The sequence below is a fragment of the Rattus norvegicus genome, chromosome 5 (genome assembly GCF_036323735.1).
Source record: "Rattus norvegicus strain BN/NHsdMcwi chromosome 5, GRCr8, whole genome shotgun sequence".
Taxonomy (NCBI): Eukaryota; Metazoa; Chordata; class Mammalia; order Rodentia; family Muridae; genus Rattus; species Rattus norvegicus.
The window spans coordinates 76,450,899-76,468,470 of NC_086023.1; the positions used below are offsets into that span (position 1 = coordinate 76,450,899).

Here is a 17,572-nt window from a genome sequence, read left to right on the forward strand (position 1 = left end):
CTGAAGCTTTCCCTAGACCCATTTTTACATAAGTTTTGGGGACTTCAGCAACACAGCTTTCCTCTTAGACAAGACAGGTTGCCATCTTTCCTGAGTTCTATAACGATTCGGGAAGAACGGAGAAAAGAAAAACTTTCCAAGTAAATAACACACAAACAAAAGAAGTAGAAAATTTTTAAAAAAGTGCGCCAGAACAAAGCAATAAGGAATTATAAACTAGTTTTAATTACATCAACAGGAAGAATTTCAAATTATGTTGAGAGTTTCCGTTCTTAAAGTTTCATCCTGGTTAATACATTCTGAGTATAACTTAATATTCTATAGATAAAAGTATGTATGGTGGCCAGTGAGTGGAATCATCGTTCAGGTAGCAGTTAGGAGTGTTGCTACAATGACTTTACAGAAACAGAAACCCATATCTTTATTAGTAATGCGCCACACTTCTTAGAGTAAAAATCCACATAAGACAGGCTTATAAATATACATTTATATATAATCTCAAAATCAACCACAGTTGAACATTAGGTATACAACTTTTTATAAAACAAATATAACCCATCAGTGTCTATTTAAAGGCATAGTTTTAACAAAATAGTATTTTGTAGACAGTCTCAAAAAAACTGTATTAGTACTTGGAGTCAGACTGTTCCAGCATGTCGATGCCTCAGGGGGAATAAGGCATGTGGAGAAGCTGCATTCTCTCTTCCGGGGCTGAGGGCCCAGGGCATTCGATGAAGCAGCAAAGAGTCTAATGACCTGGGCGAGTGCCACACCCACTGAGCATTCAACAAACTGAGAGAATGATTACATTCCAGAAGAATCGGACTGAGTGGTTACTCTCACCTAATAGCAAATATTTGAGAGAAAACTGAAAATATTCCCCAGTCATTGGTGTATTCTTAAATAGAACACGCCCCCTCCCCCAGGCTAGATTTACATATGTTTTCCCATTGCCAGGCATATTTAAGCTCTTATTTCCCTAACTACTATTTTCAGGAAAAGGAAATTATATGCAAGTCATCTGTTAAATAAAGACACAAGGAAATCCAACATGAAACTACTCAAGTTGCTCACTGAATAATGAAATAGAACGAGAGAACTAATGCAACTTAAAACATGTTTAGGCTGCCTCGTAACATGCCAGTTACTCATAGAGAAAAGTTAAATTAAGCAACAATGCATATATGCTCCTAATACTTTATATAATGCTAAATATGTGAGTCAAGGCTTAATAAAAGATCTAGGGATCCTTTCTATAAACTAAATTACCAAAAATTCACAGGTAAGTATGCTTTTAACACGTAATGTTTTATCTCTGGGTTTTAAAGTATACAAGAGATCAGAAAAAGAACTAACCCTGACAATAACCTTTAGTGGTGTGCGTGTGTGTGTGTGTGTGTGTGTGTGTGTGTGTGTGTGTGTACACATGCACTCACAGGGATACACTCAAGTGCATGTTTATGTATAAATACACTCCCATCTGTCACATATGTACAAAGTGTATATACATATAAACACACTGAAAATAGTCAACCTGTCTACTAAATATGCAGTTGTTTGTAGAGTACGGATGTACAATAGTTAACTACAGTCACCTCAGCACGTGACCTAGTATGCTGGCTCTCACGCATTGTTTTATTGTATGAGATGTAGGCGTCACATGTATAAAACACTCTGTGCCCTTAATGATATTTTTTTTAAATTTCTACTTGGAAATACATTACTCTAAAGCATAGGAATGTTCGCCAAAAGAGTAGTTCAGCAGTGAGACGTGTTCATGACTGTCAAACCTCAGGCAAAACAAAGCTGCGGCCTACCCAGACGGGTTCTTCACTGTTTCCTCTTCCGTGCCAACTCTAGCAGACACATTATAGCATGAATGCACAAGGATGCTACGATGTTATTTGTTTATAGCAGAAAACCAACTATAAATCATTTTTAAATAAATTATTCCTCAACTTTAATAGTTTTACCACTAGCTAATAAGTTACTGCTGATAGGGTTTACAACTGACCAGATAAATAGTATGCCCATGACTAAAGCCACTGTGAAAAACCAGAGTCCACAAGCCCAGCCCAGTCTACTTCCTGTTTCTGTTCAGCCTGTAAACTAAAAACATTTTTTCTTTTACATTTTCCAATCGCTTTTTGAAACTTAACAGATCATTTTGGTACCTGCAAAGTGTATGAAGTTCGAATTTCAGTTGTTTTACTAGTGTGCGGCCATGCTTGTTTCTTTTGGAGCTGTCTGTGGCAGAGTAGAACAGCTGCGACACAAGTTCAAGGTTAAAATCTATACAACCTGGCCCTTTAGAAGAAGATACAAGTGATCCTGGGCTAGAACTGAAAACGCTGTTCAACTTCAGCGCTAATGCCACGTAAGATAAAATCCCGAATACAGACGGCACACTTGAATTGCAAGAAAGTATAACTCTGCTGGGACGGAAATCCATCCCTCAGGCGTCAAACCTTGTCATTTGTTTAAGGGCAAAAACCAACCCAAGGTAACTGAATGCAGCTTCCAAATGTTCTCTGAATGGGTGTTTGACTATAGTGGGACAACAAAAGCATATGGGGTTCCGTGTCGTAAGATAGACCAAGCCTTTAAGAAAGTCATGTTTAAAAATTAACTAATGCATTCTTCCAATCATGTCCAGTCTACACATTAGTTTGAGAAACATTAATGGTCCTAAAACAAACTGGGGTTGTAGTTCAGTATACAAGGCCTTGGGTATGTCCCCAGTGCTGAAAAGAAAGGGGGGGAGGGAGAGAGACAGGGGGGTACTAAAATGTTTTTAAGCAAAAAATAAAGTTAAATGTGGGGACTGGAGAGATGGCTCAGTGGTTAAGTGCACAGTCTGCTCTTCCAGAGGTCCTGAGTTCAATTCCCAGCAACCACATGGTGGCTCACAACTATCTAAACGGGATCTGATGTCCTTTTCTGACACGCAGGTGTACATGCACAGAGAGCACTCACATGCATAAAATAAACCTTAAATATAAAAAAGAAAAAGTTTTTTTTAAAAAAAGTTGTGTTCCTTTCCTCAAATACAGCTGTAAGAAGTCCTCTGCTTGCTGTAAAGTACTAGGAGACGGTTGAAGGCACACCATTGACTTGAGAATGGATAGCAGGTTCTATTTAGTGAAAGCTCGAAAGACTCTGCATGAGGTGGAGTCATATCCCCACCCTTGGCCCAGGCTGCCTCTTGCAAGATACGTGCATTAAACTAGTGTACATTTATCTGCCACTCATATTTCACTTGGGCATTTTTACCAAAAAGCACTGACAGGCGTCTCCCTCAGGACAGACATTATATTAGAAAGGAAAACCAACTGTCGGATCTGGTGGCGTAGGCTTGAGATAACAGCAGCCGGGAGTCGGGAGGCTGGGAGGAGGCCTGTGAGGCCCTGCTGGAAGAGAGGGAATGAGTGGAGGGGGTAAAGATCTTTCTCTTACATTAGATAAGAATGAAAGGAGTTTGAGTTCACACGGCTTTAACTCCAACAGGTCTATCAGTGGCTAGCTCTCTGACGGGACGGTCAACTGTTGTGATACATCCCTAGTCTGTAAATTCTTGTTCCAGGACCCATGATTTATTGTTGAAAATTCCAACTGATATCCACAGAAAGGTAAAACCAACACATTCACTAAGGATTCTGTCATGTATGTTTTTGGAAGACACGGTTTGATCACAAGGAGGGACATAAAAACATTAGCTAGTCAGGTAAAGTATATATAGAGATTCCTCTGGCTCCAAGAAACTCACGACATCGAGGCGGCTTGTAGCTTGGCCCATCAGTTTGATGTATACCTCCTAAGAGGTAGTGTCTGTCATAAGGGTGAGCATTGAGAAATAGCTCCTACGTGAGGGGTTAGCAGCCAAAGCCTGCAATTTCACTAAAGCTTGACCTGTGTGCTGAGGAAGCCCAGTGGGATCCAGGAGCACTTGAGTACGTCCTAAAACTAGTCCAGAGGACTGGAGGAAGAGAGAGTTTAAGTTAGAGCCTTTTCCATGAGGTCATCATCCACAGGAAGGAAGACAGCACAGCTGAGAGAGGAGAGCAGGCTGGAAGAACTCCAGGCCCCTCAGACTTGGGACAAGTGGCAGTCCTGAAGCAGAGAAGACCGACGCTTAGTAGAGTAAGTTGCATGTTACTGTAAGGGCAAGGATAACTCTGAAAGTTCCTAGCAAAAAAATAGACAAAACTGGTCACCAAAGTCAAAAGACTCGGGGAAGCAGTTACTTGATTGGAAACGTATGTGGGAGGGAGACACCACTCGCTCTGCTCCTCCTGGCAACTGGAGTCTGTCTCTACTGGCTCTGCTAGCTATAGATCGACTGTTGTGCACATAGGCATATAAAAATATCGGGCTTCTTATTTACAACACAGGTGTCTCTGTACGCTCCCAACCTTCGCTTCTCAACCAGCGTCGCATGCCGAGAAGCTGGTGTACCCGCCATGCTTGAGCCAAAAGAAAGATCAGAGGGCTTGGTGAAAAGATAATTGTACTGAGGTGGGGCCTCCGACTAGAACCTTGAGTTTGAAATGTGGTGTGGGCAGGAAGTAGCAATACTTACTTTGTTTTGGCTCTAGCCCAGGTGAGTCCGAACACTTTCCCATGGGGCGACCTTCACCACCGACGTGAATCTCGGAGATGACCTTATTAACCATAACCTGCTATTGCTCGCCTATAAAGTGGGAGCCAGCTTGGAAGCAGTGAATTCTGGAATGCCATGATGGGACCGACCCAGCAGTGTAAGCGCCCGCCGAGGCTCTCCTCTCCGAAGGCTGCTAACTTAGGTATTTCCTCTAAAAGAGTATCTGGTTCATTTGACAAAAGGAAACTTGGAATTGAACACTTTTCACATAAACTTTTGGGAAGTTTACCTTAGGGTCCCCTGCCCCATTTTTGCTCCTGGTGTCTACAGCCTTTAAAAATGCTGACCTATGGTTAAATTGCCTTGTTTCCATAAGATGACTTGTCTGTTGTAATGGATATTTAATCATACTCAGTGTGTGCTGATCTGAACACCATTGGCCGCCCACGAACACCTTAGCTGGTGGAATACAGTAGCAGAAGAGAGCCAATTCTAACTACTAAGAATTCTCCTATTTTTATCATTAAAATAATTTTACATCTTCAGGAACATTCACGTTTTTAATCTTTCCTAGCAGGGATATAAAACTGTTTTCTCATAACTACACACTAATTGAGGATATATTTTAGATAAAGACAAACCACTGGCTTATCACTAGAATCTCCCCCACACTCCCCATCAACTGTGTGACAATCTAAAAGCATTTCTGCGCCACAGAAATGTTCTCAAGAGGCTGATGACACACCGCGACGTCCCGTAAAGTCCTCCACGACAACGTGCTAAGTAACCCTCTCGTGCAGTACGACTCAAAAGTAAAGACTGCTTTGAGGTACGCTTTCCACGTCTAGTTTCCTCTACCTTCCTGTATGTCATCTGATCACGTCAGCCAAGGCTGTGAGACATGTGGGTCAACAAAAGGCACCCTTTGTCTGGGTTTAAATCCCAATCGGTATGACAGCCCCCGCAGTTCTACGAAGCCAATGCCCAGACATTGTAAAGCTCAAATAGAAAACGTATCTGGAAGTGTTTGCAAATGTCTTAAGTACTTCCTGAAAGTAGGGTTGCCTTGACAACCCTGTCTGAGTAGGAGAGAAACTAAACTTGCTCTTTTTTTTTTTTTTTTTTTTTTGCCCAAAAAATGTTGAAATCATGACTTGTTTTTAGATAATAAAAGCTAAAGTTATACAGGCGGAAAAACACATACTGAAGGTGCTTCAGTAGCCTGTGGCTTGCAGCGGAGGTTAAGGGGTTCCCATCAGCAGGTAGAAGGTCAGGGCAACAATGAGAAGCAGACAAAAAGGAGAGGAGAAGGTCTGGTAGGCAGCCGACGGCATGAAAATGTCTTCGTACTTGTAAATACTGACAACGCGCTCTGAGGCCGGCGGAGAGTCTATGTCATGACGAGTGATGGAGCCTTTAACACAGAAGTAGGGGAGGACCCATCAAAAGCAGCACGGTGTGGAAGGGTAGAAACATTAAATGCATATGCGGTGTTTAAAGGTCTGCATTCCGGTACAAAGCCATCATCAGAACCCTCTGCAGTTACACGTATGATGGAGAGCACAGAAATCTCTACACCCAAAGAAAGTTCTTATTGATCTGCAGCCACCCCAAGATCAGACAACTTACTGTTCCCTCTGTTCTGTGGTGGCCAGTTTTAATATTTACTTGCATGAACTGAATGGATTTCTACTTGTCTCTAATATATTCAAACATCTCAATTTCAAAAGAAAAAAGATGTATTTTTTGAAACATTTATTTTTTGAAACATTTTAAAAATATTTTTAAAAGATTTATTTTGTTTTTAACACAAACACACTCTCTCTCTCTCTCTCTCTCTCTCTCTGTGTGTGTGTGTGTGTGTGTGTGTGTGTGTGTGTGTGTGTGTGTGTGTGTGTGCAGAGACCTGATATGGGCACTCAGAACTGAACCTGTGTTCTCTGCCATAGCAGTATGTGCTCCTAACCTGAATAATCTCTCCAGCCTTGGAGGGGGCAGGCTATATTTTTAATGCAAAACATTATTGATTCGGCATCCTCAAATCTTTAGAGCAGTAGTAAACCCAAGGCTTCAAACACGCTAAGCAAATGTTCTATCACTGAGTTACTTCCACAGCCCCAAATCTTGCAGATACAGATCAGCAACTCTGGACAGCACCATTCTCCCACATAAGTGGAAGCCATCTTTCATTGCCTGTGGGCTATCATGAGTGAGCCAGCCTTTGGCTAGGGAGGTGGCATCATAAGGAGGACTATTTATTCTGCGAGCATGAGGACAGAAGCCCCTAAGTTTGAATCCCCACCACGCATATAAAAAGCCAAGCGTGGCTATATGTATGCATAACCTGAGTATTGGGGAGCAAAGATATGTATCCAGAACCTGAGCATTGGGGGGATCAAAGACAGGTAAGAGTCTAAGAGTTCATGGGCCAGCAGGCCTGTGTAGCCAAAAAGGCCGACTTCCAGTTCCATAAGGGACTCTATCTCAAGAAGTAAGGTGAGCAGGGTACTTTAATCCTAGGATTTGGGAGGCAGGTGAACCATAGTGAGTGGGGAGTTCCATGTATAGAGACCCTGTCTCAAAGATAGATAGATAGATAGATAGATAGATAGATAGATAGATAGATAGATGGATGGATAGATAGGAAAGAAATAGGGGAATAGGCAGAACATAATAAAGGAAGACATTTGATACCTTACTCTAACCTCATCTATACACTCACATGACTGAATCACGGGGATGAGGGAGAGAGTAAAGAAGGGAAAAGAGGGGGGAGGGGAGGGACTTCCCTAACCAAACGAGATTGGCATGCCAGATGGCAGTGGTTTTTCAAGAAGAGCCGGGAAGAACGGTTTGGAAAGAATGAGTAATGTAACAAGTCCTTGGATGGGGCTTTTTTCCACCTGGTCACCAGTTGAAGAAGGAGATTCTGTGTGTACAATGCTTAAGGACTGATTGCACGGGTCAGCGGCACGGAGAACGCCTCCCATCTGAGGGTTTAATCCTCAGCACCAAAGAAGTAAACTGATGGAAGAGAAATCGTAAGAAGCTAAGTTTTTCAAGCTATCTGCTATGCTGCACATCTGTGGTTGCAGATTCCAGCAAGATTAAGGCAAGAGAACTGCTTGAACCAAGAGTTCTTTTTCTTTTTCTTTTTATGTTTTTTTGAGACAAGGTTTTTCTGTGTAGCTCTGGCTAGCCTGGATTTCAGATCTGCCTCCCTCTGCCTTCCTGATCCTGGGATTAAAGGCATGTGCCACCATGCCCAGCAAGATTTTTGTTTTCTTTCTTTCTCATTTATGTATTTATGTATTTATATGAGTACACTGTAGTTGTGTTCAGATGCACCAGGAGAGAGCAACAGATCCCATTACAGATGGTTGTGAGCCACCATGTGGTTGCTGGGATTTGAACTCAGGACCTCTGGAAGAGCAGTCAGTGCTCTTAAACCGCTGAGCCATCTCTCCAGTCCGATTTTTGTTTTCTTTATGTAGCAGATGTGCAGCTTGATCTTCATGTGGGACCCCTAACAACTGGAGCAGAGGCTGTCTCTTACTCTGTTGCCTGCCTTTGAACCCCTTTTGGATTGGTCTGCTTTGCCTAGTTAGGCTCAATAGGGAAGATGAGCCTAGTCCTACTGCACCTTGATTTGCCAAGGTGGGTTGATATCCATGGGAGGCCTCCCCTTCTCTGAGAAGAAAAGGAGAGGGGATTGAGGGAGGGGAGGAGGGGGGGAAAGACCTGGGAGAAGAAGAGAGAGGTGAAACTCCAATCAGGATATAAAATAAATAAATTAATTAAAGTTTAAAAAAAGAAATGCTAAAAAATTCTTGTTGAGGCAAAGTTGATTAGTCATGTCTGACTTCCTGAAAAAAAAAAAACATATTAAGCCTGGGTTAGGGAAACTGAGACATGAGAGTTCGATGGAAAGGCTACCCTGGGATTAGAGTTTAATTAAGGTTTTTGGAATGTTTGGACCCAGGTCTAGTCCATAAACATGCTAGGCAAACACCTACCACTGAGCTATATAACTCCAGCTTGCCAACTTTCTTTTAGTTTTGCTTTTATTTTGAGATAGGGTCTCAATAAACTTGTCAGGCTGGTCTTGAACTCACCGGTAGCCCAAACAAGCTTTGAACTTTGTGATCCTTCTGCCTCAGCCTCCAGAGCAGCTGAATGTATAGGTCTGTACCACCAGTCTGATTTGCACCAAGTAGGGTTTTTACAGTCCTTTCTCTGGGAGTTCTGCCAGACACAGTGGTACTGAGCATCCACTCCAGCTTCCTCCTACACAAATTCTCCCAACTGGCAGGGAGGTCCCTCCCCACAGGGTCCACTTACCTTATGCCTAAGGACAGTCCCCAATGGCCCTTGACTGGCCTCTTAGGCTATGCCATGAACCTCCAGTTCATGGCTTTCTCTAGGGAAAGAGAATTTCTATTCCTTCAAGATTTAGCCCAAAGTTTATGCCTCTGTGAGACAGGAAAAGAACTGACAGATGTTAAAACTCTCAGGAAACAAGGAGGCAGCGGCCATGTGGGTGGGGATAGGTCTGTTTTGTCTGGAAACAGTGAGAAAAGAACCCGGAGAGAGCTTATCAAGCAAACCCAGACGAACATGGATCCCTCCAAATCTCGGATGCCAGACTCTAAGAGGACGACCTTCTGAACATATGAGTCCCCGTTATCCAAGGTTTCTTTCTGCTTTCAATGACTGCTTTTCAACTGCAGCTCAAAAATGTAGTTTGAGACAGCAAGATATTTTTAAATTTATTTATTTTCATTTTATGTGCCTCGATGTTCTGCCTGCATGCATGTCTGTGTGAAGGTGTCAGATCTTAGAGTTACAGACAGTCTCGAGCTGTCCTGTGGGTGCTGGGATTTGAACCTGGCCTCTGGAAGAGCAGTCAGTGCCCTTAAGCACCAAGCCGTCTCTCTGGCCTACTAAGATATTTTTAAAAAGAGAAAAAGATGGCATTTTATACGACTAACTACAGTGTACTCTTATTTATGATTGCTTTATTAGTAGTATCACCATAAAACTCACACTGAATTCTAATTTATGCGTTACCTATAGGGACGAATGTAAACACTGGAAGTCTCAGTAAAATCTCCCACAGATGGACTGGGACTCCTGTGCAGCATTTTTCAATTTGCTAAAGCAATTCCCCATGCTTATCTTCACCCACTAGCTAATAACTGTGTGAGGCAGGTATTATCATTACCCCCACTTTAGGTATAAGGAAATGAAGTTCAGATTTAGATTAACAGGCTACACAGCTACCATGGGGCAGATGGGTACTAAAAACTCAGAATTTCAGATAGCAATCTTACTGTTTGAAATGAATTCATCTCTCCAAGCTAAAATATCATTTATTTCCCAGGACACTAACAGGGCTTGAAGGTACCATTGCAGACCCAGTGGGGTGACTCTGGGAAAGCAGCAGATGAATGGAAAGGTACTACCAATGTAGAGGCATCCAGTGCTTTTACCCAGTGGCAATGGGTGGGAAGGGGAGAAGGCCAAGGGGAGATTATGTACTTTCTAAATCAATGGAAAGAAATGGGGGGTGGGGTGGGGAGATCAGATAAAGCTGCTGAACTCACAGATGACAGATGTCGTCTGGGTGTGGTGCCATACACTACGGATTGCTCTAGCCTGAGCAACAGAGTAGGTGGTTGGCTCAAAGAAAGGGCAAAAACAAAGAAGTGCAGGCCGACAGGAACTGGATGTAGATCTCTCCTGAGAGACACAGTCAGAATACAACAAATACATAGGCGAATGCCATCATTAAACCACTGAACTGAGAACAGGACCCCAGTTCAGAGAAAGGACTGAAAGAGCTTGAAGGGGCTCGAGACCCCATATGTACAACAATGCCAACCAACCACAGCTTCCAGGGACTAAGCCACTACCCAAAGACTATTCATGGACTGACCCTGGGCTCCAACCTCATAGGTAGCAATGAATAGCCTAGTAAGAGCACCAGTGGAAGGGGAAGCCCTTGGTCCTGCCAATACTGAACCCCCAGTGAACGGAATTGTTGGGGGAAGGATGGGGAGGGGAACACCTATCTAGAAGGGGGGGGGAGGGGTTAGGGGGATGTTGGCCCGGAAACCAGGAAAGGGAATAACAATTGAAATGTAAATAAGAAATACCCAAGTTAATAAAGATGATGAAGAAGAAGAAGACCCTTTATCCAAAAAAAAAAAAAAAAAAGAAAAGAAAAAAAGAAAGAAAGAAAAGAAAAAAAAGGAAAAAAAGAAAAGACAAGGAAGCATTCACTACTCTTGGTCAGGCCACTAGGTGGAAGGCCACTGGGTTGCCCAGGTAGCAGGCTCATAAGATGACTTGATTTAGGCAACTTCTGAAAGGTTTCTTATGATGCCCTTGGGCCTTTGATGGGAAACGACCAGAGAGCTTTGGCAGAGGAAGTGACATCATCCACAGCCCAGCAGCATCATCATCATCGGGGAACTTGATAGGGATACAGAGCCTCAGCCCTGACCTCTAACCTGCAGAAGCCTTGACTTACCAATATAGCTGGGGGAATTGTCATCCACCTTAACATCTGAGGATTGATGGGCTAAAATATAAATATATCGTGTTTTGATTGATTTGGGACCATAGGAATTAATGCGCGCTGTCAAGCTCTAGAGAAATCTCTAGAAACTCTTTTCTTTTTAGTATTTTCTTATTAAAAGGATGGTGGTTAAGAGTTCACTGACTTTCCAGTCCGAAAGACCCGGAATTGGGTTCTATTTCTACCATTGACTGGTTGTCTACCACAGGTGAGTTTCTTATACTCTAATATGAGGGCAATGATATCCAGACTTCTGCAGGCTGGGGTGAGGAGCGAATAGAAATATTTGCACTCCACAGCAGATGTATGACTGCTTCATGAAGTGCTTGCCCATCCCATGCTGTGTCACATGCTGTGACACATGTGACTATGTGACACATGGGACTATGCCTGTGCGCACTCTGTCAGGTGACCCTTTGCATTGTAAGTTCCTCAGAACCTTCCAAAGGGAGTATCCGCATTCTCTTCTCCTTACAGAAACTCGATGTGGTTGTGACTCTCCCGCATACACAGTGGGACTCCACGTAACCGTGAACGAAAGCACGGTGGGGAGGTGGGGACTGGTGTTCAAAACAGAGGCTGAAATGTAGGCTTACCCTGAATGGCCGGACCCCAGGCAAACAGGTAGTACCAACTCAAGTGCAGATCCACAATTGTTTCATCCCTGGGAACATTCACAGGGCGCTTAAACCTACAGGTGACACGGTTGTTCTCAAAAACTCCTTCTTCGTCTCGGGCAGGATTTCTCTGAACCTCCTTTGCCCACTGCCCCACGTTATAGAAGTGCTGTATTCGGACTCTGCCATTGTCATCATGGACGCAGGCCATGACATCATCACCACCCTAGCAGAGAAAAACGTCGAGGAGAGGAAAGGCAAAGGTTTGTCTTCTGCAAATGTCTCACTCAGAAACACATATCCCATAACCTCTGTAATTAGAAATTTCTTGCTACCAATCAGAATGACCCGAGTTCCATTCCTTGTATCCACCTGGTAGAAAGAGAGAACCAACTCCTGCAAGCTGTCCTCTGAGCTCCACAAGCGCAGCACAGCATGCCTCCCACATAAACAACTAAACACACGAATTTTAAAAATCCTTTTCAGGGGCTGGAGAGACGGCTTAGTGGTTAAGAACACTGACTGCTCTTCCAGAGGTCCTGAGTTCAATTCCCAGCAACCACATGGTGGCTCACAACCATCTGTAATGGGATCTGATGCCCTCTTCTGGTGTGTCTGAAGACAGCTACAGTATATTCATAGAAAATAAATAAATAAATCTTTTTTTAAAAAATCCTTTTTAAAAAGTCTTAAACAAGGGGCTGGAGATTTAGCTCAGTGGTAGAGCGTTACCTAGGAAGCGCAAGGCCCTGGGTTCGGTCCCCAGCTCCGAAAAAAAGAATCAAAAAAAAAAAAAAAGTCTTAAACAACTGAGCAAAGTCAGCATCATGGGGTATGTCCCATGAATTCCCGCATGAAACCACATGAAGTAACCTGACTAGCATGGCTAGGCAAATCCCCCTTGAAGCTCATTCTAACAAAACAAAATAAAACTTCAGCTAAGGCAGGGCAGTGGTGTTGCATGCCTTTAATTCCAGGACTCGGGAGGCAGAGGCAGGTGGATCTCTGTGTTTGAGGCCAGCCTGGTCTCCAGAATGAATTCCACAGCGGCCAAGGTTACACAGAGAACGCCTCTCTCTCTCAAAAAAAAAAAAAAAAAAAAACCAAACCAAGCCAAACAAACACTTCAGTCATGAAAAACTTCCCAAAGCAATTAATTAATCCATCCATTCGTTTAAAAGGCCCAGAAGCTATTACAAAGTGAAGAAGACTAAAGTCATGTGACCATTAAATGATGCAATGGCATTCCTAGGCAGAATTGTGTTGACCATTGACATTGACATTTAGAAATAATATAGCTGACAGTACTATCCTATGGATCTCAAACTGTCTGAATTTGATAGGAAAACCCTAGAATGAAGGACAAGGTCCTCGATTTTAGAAGACCCCTCTTAAATATTTAACGTTTAAAGGATCATGACCTCGGTGATGTAGCATTGACGTTTCCAGAAAATGTTAGCCATACATAGTAGCAGCAGAGGCAGTAGAGAACAACACATGGACAGCAAAATGTTCTTTGTGTTTCTAAGTTCTGGAATAGGGAACCGCAATGACTTCACGGTAGAGATTGTGGTTGACGCCACTGAAATAAACACGGGGAAACAGCCAGAAATGATACATTCTAGGTGCACACTATCATAACAGAACAGCTACAGATGATGCGTCTGGTACAAGATACAGAGATAGAGAGACGAGGGAGGAAGGCTTGAGGAACTATCTACGTGGTCTATCTGGGGTTTGACTTTTCTTTTGGAACAATTTTAAAAAGCGTTAGAGATGAGCCGGTTGCACCACTGTGTGGAGGATATGGATGCTGGGGGAGGCGGTGAGGCATATCACTTAGATAGGACCCCAAAGATGCTCTTTTTTTTCTTTTTTTTCTTTTTTTTTTTTTCAGAGCTGGGGACCGAACCCAGGGCCTTGCGTTTGCTAAGCAAGCGCTCTACCACTGAGCTAAATCCCCAACCCCCCAAAGATGCTCTTAAAAAAGAAATTAATTTGAAAACCGTGCCATAAAAATTCAAGGTTATTAAAAAGGGAATGCATATCGCTCTTGCTCTGCAAAGTCAGGCTTTTGTTTTTTAATTTAACGCATGCTTCAGTGGAGAGAGGAGAGAGGAAAGGAAGGGCCTCTACCGTCATAGATATTACAGTGCCACTGTGAAGGCTCCCCAGATAACCTGTTATCTGAGCCCTCAAATCAGCCCTCCTTACCTTCCCTCCTTCCTGCTATCCCTCCCTCCCTTCCTTATTTTCAGACAGGATCTCACTGTGTATTCTCTGCTAGTCCTGAATTCCTGTTCTTCTTCTTATCCTTCTCTCTCCTTTATTGGGGTATCCCTTTATCGGGGTGATTCACAGGATGGGGGCTGGGCTCTGCCTACAACACCCCTCACCATAGCACCCACCCCCAGGCCCTGGCCACCAGAATGGCAGAATGATCTTAAGAGCAGCTTCATCTTTGGCCCCCGGTTGCCCCACACCACACACACACACACACACACACACACACACACACACACATCCACCACCACCATCACCTCCAACACAACAACAACAATAACAAAGCAGAGAAAGAGAAGCCCAGGGCCTCCTGGGCCGTCACTCCATAACCTGAGGTGCTAACAGAGGACTTCAGGTTTGGCTCCCCAAGGAGTTCATGGAAAAATAGTCCTTCCTGTGCAGTGAGGGCAGCTCATATGTCAGGGGTGCTGGTTCCACTGGCTTAGTTTCAGAGGCTTAATCTAGTACCATCATAAAACAAGTATGTGTGTGTGTGTGTGTATTATGTCTTGTGCATGCAGATAACCATGAAGACCAGGAGGGCCATCAGATCTCCTGGTGATCAAGTTAAAGGAGGTTATCAACCTCCCAACATGGGTCCTGGGAACCAAATTCAGGTCCTCTGGAAGGGTAGCAAGCACTCTGAACCACTGAGCAATCTCCTCTTCCCCAAGTGATGCTTTCAAAACACTGCAGAACTAAGCCCTCCTTACTATGGCCATTGTGGTGCCTTGGTCTGCATCTCCCAAAGGCCTTTGTGGTTAAAAAAAAATGGCTGCTCCCTGGCAGAACCTAATAGAAGCAAGTTAGATACTTGGTGGTTGCCCCTGGAAGCGGATATTGGGTTTCTGATTCTTCCTCTCTTCCCGCCTTCTCTCTCTGAGCTCCATCCTCTACCCTTGAAGTCTTTTTAAAAACGAGGTAATAGTGATGGGAAGCTGATCAACACAGTGGGCAAATCTAAGTTTTACCCAAGTTCTGGCAAACTAATGAAACATTAAGAGGGTAGCCAGTGTAGCCAGCTCATCTGATCGCAACCTGGGGCTTGACATTGGCATCTACAGTAGAACACTCTTGAACTAAACGCTCACTTTATGGCATCTGACACTCTCTCCATATAGACTCGATCAGAATGGCTTGAGGTAGAGGACAGCCCAGCTGACGTCCATCGGAGATTTGCCTGATCCGTGAGGGCATCTGCACATGTGTGTGTGTGTGTGTGTGTGTGTGTGTGTGTGTGTGTGTGTGTGTGTGTGTGTACACAGTGAGGTAGAGAGGAGAAAAATAGCAGATATCTGGCCACATATGCTATGAAGAGCTGCCTAGGAAGCTGCCCCTTCCTCCCGGACTGACTAACACACACACACAGGAAATCAAACCCAACCCATGGACTACAGCCAAGCCCAGACGAGCCCACCGACTAATGCTCACACATGGGAGCAAGAGACACAACAGTTGGCACAAGATGTGTAGTTTACAGCACAATGTGGACAGAGCTGGTCACCACATGTAGCACCAGATGGAGGCCCTATATTCTAATAACCAATCTTTCTACTAAAGCTTGCTAGAATTTAAAAAAAAAAAGAGATTTACTTATTTATGGGTGTTGGTGCATGAGTTTATATGAACTGTGCACATCTTGAGCCTGAGCCCACAGAGGGCAGAGGGCAGCAGAATCCTTAGAACTGGAGTTACAGGCAGTTGGGGGCCATCTGATGTGGGTGCTGGAAACCAAACCCTGGTCCTCTTCAAGAGCAGTATGTGGGCTTACCAGCCGAGCCGTCTCTCCAGCCTCTGATGTTGTTTGTTTGGTTGTTATTATTGTTGTTTTTTTTTTTCAGGGCTCCCCCCATCTCTGCCTCCCGAGTGCTGGGATTAAAGACATGTGACACTACCGGGCCCGAGCCTCTGAATGTTTTAAACTTGCAATTAGAGAGCTGTGACTAATACAATGCTTCTGCTTCTTTGTTTAACACGTTTGCTTCTGAAATCTAAAGAAAAAGGAAGCAAGGAGGGAAAGCAGCTTCCTTCAAGATGTATACCTTACGGGGTTGGGGATTTAGCTCAGTGGTAGAGCGCTTGCCTAGCAAGCACAAGGCCCTGGGTTCGGTCCCCAGCTCTGAAAAAAAGAAAATAAAATGTACACCTTACCATCTTTTTGTCTGAAGAGAATCCAACGGCAACCCAACCATCTGTGTCTGCACTCAGCTCAAACTCCACATCGGCGCCTATCATCCGGTAGCTGAGGAAGTAGTCGCAGGTTTCTGCATTACAGCCTGGCTTTCCATACCTGGAGGATTTGCCAAAGGAGACGTCATTAGTTCTACCTGATTCAAACACAAAAGGAGAACATCCAGAGTGCAACCCAAGGGCCCTTGCTAGGCAAGCGCAAGGCCCTGGGTTCGGTCCTCAGCTCCGAAAAAAAAGAAAAAAAATGTTCATTGACTATTTTTCCCTATAACCTTTCACAGTTAAGATACCTCAGGCTTAGAAATAAAGGCAGAAGTCCTGAAATCCCCAGCATCTGTGTGATGCTAAGTGGTGTGATTTTCCTGAAAGAATTTCTCTGCAGCGATGGTGCACGAGGTGCCTCTGACTGTACCGTGGGGGGCTTTTTTTTTTTTTTTTTTTTTTTTCCGGAGCTGGGGACCGAACCCAGGGCCTTGCGCTTCCTAGGTAAGCGCTCTACCACTGAGCTAAATCCCCAGCCCCCCGTGGGGGGCTTTTGAGTTGAGCATGTCTTTATTACCAACAAGGAATGATGGCCCAACTTCTGCAACTTAATCTTTTGGTCTGCTGCAAAAGCCACACTTGTACAATTCATATGTGACATCAGCTAGTATCTGATGCACACAAATACATGATTTACTTATAAAATTGACTTGCCGTTAACATAGTCATAGTCAGACGCTAAACATAGCAGTGTGAGGTCGTTCTTTAGATGGTGAGATTATATACACATGCATCTTTTTGAAGGGTACCACTAAGGAGAAAACAGAAATTTCCAATTTCTTACAGAGGAGCAAGTGAGACAGCACCATAGATAAGAACACCCATCACCAAGCATGGTGACCCCAGTTTGCTCCCTGAAACTTACATGCTAGAAAAAGAGCAGACTGCAGCAAGTTGTCTTCTGATCTCCACATGAGTCCCACAAGATAAGTGCACACACTTACATGTGCATATGTGCATATGCACATACATTTAGGCATGAATAATCAATCAATCAATCAATCAATCAATCAATGTTTGTAGCAAAAATCCTTATAAATGACTTCTGGATCCCTTACCAGTGGGGACCAGTAATTGAAAACACCTAGTTAAGGGACACTGTGTTCCATCATTGTCAGAATGGTACACACTGTGGATGCATCTCATTGGTAAATCACATGTTTGTAATGCACATGACCCTAAGCATAAAAGAGAGAACAGGAAAGAAAAGGGAGGGAGAGGGGAAGGAAAGGGAGAGGAGTGGGGAAAGGATGGGTG

At 43.7% G+C, this 17,572-nt stretch overlaps 1 protein-coding gene across 2 annotated transcripts in view; it reads right to left on the bottom strand.

Annotated features, from left to right (window-relative positions):
• Nucleotides 1-202: 202 nt before the first annotated feature.
• The window catches only part of Frrs1l (ferric-chelate reductase 1-like), a 34,219-nt gene continuing 16,849 nt past the window's right edge, over nucleotides 203-17,572 (bottom strand). The window contains 3 exon segments of one of the 2 annotated variants that reach the window (NM_001419637.1): nucleotides 203-6,014; nucleotides 11,780-12,026; nucleotides 16,235-16,373. In NM_001419637.1, coding sequence (NP_001406566.1) covers nucleotides 5,842-6,014; nucleotides 11,780-12,026; nucleotides 16,235-16,373 — 559 coding nt within the window. In that variant the 3' untranslated portion in view covers nucleotides 203-5,841. 2 annotated transcript variants of the gene reach the window in all.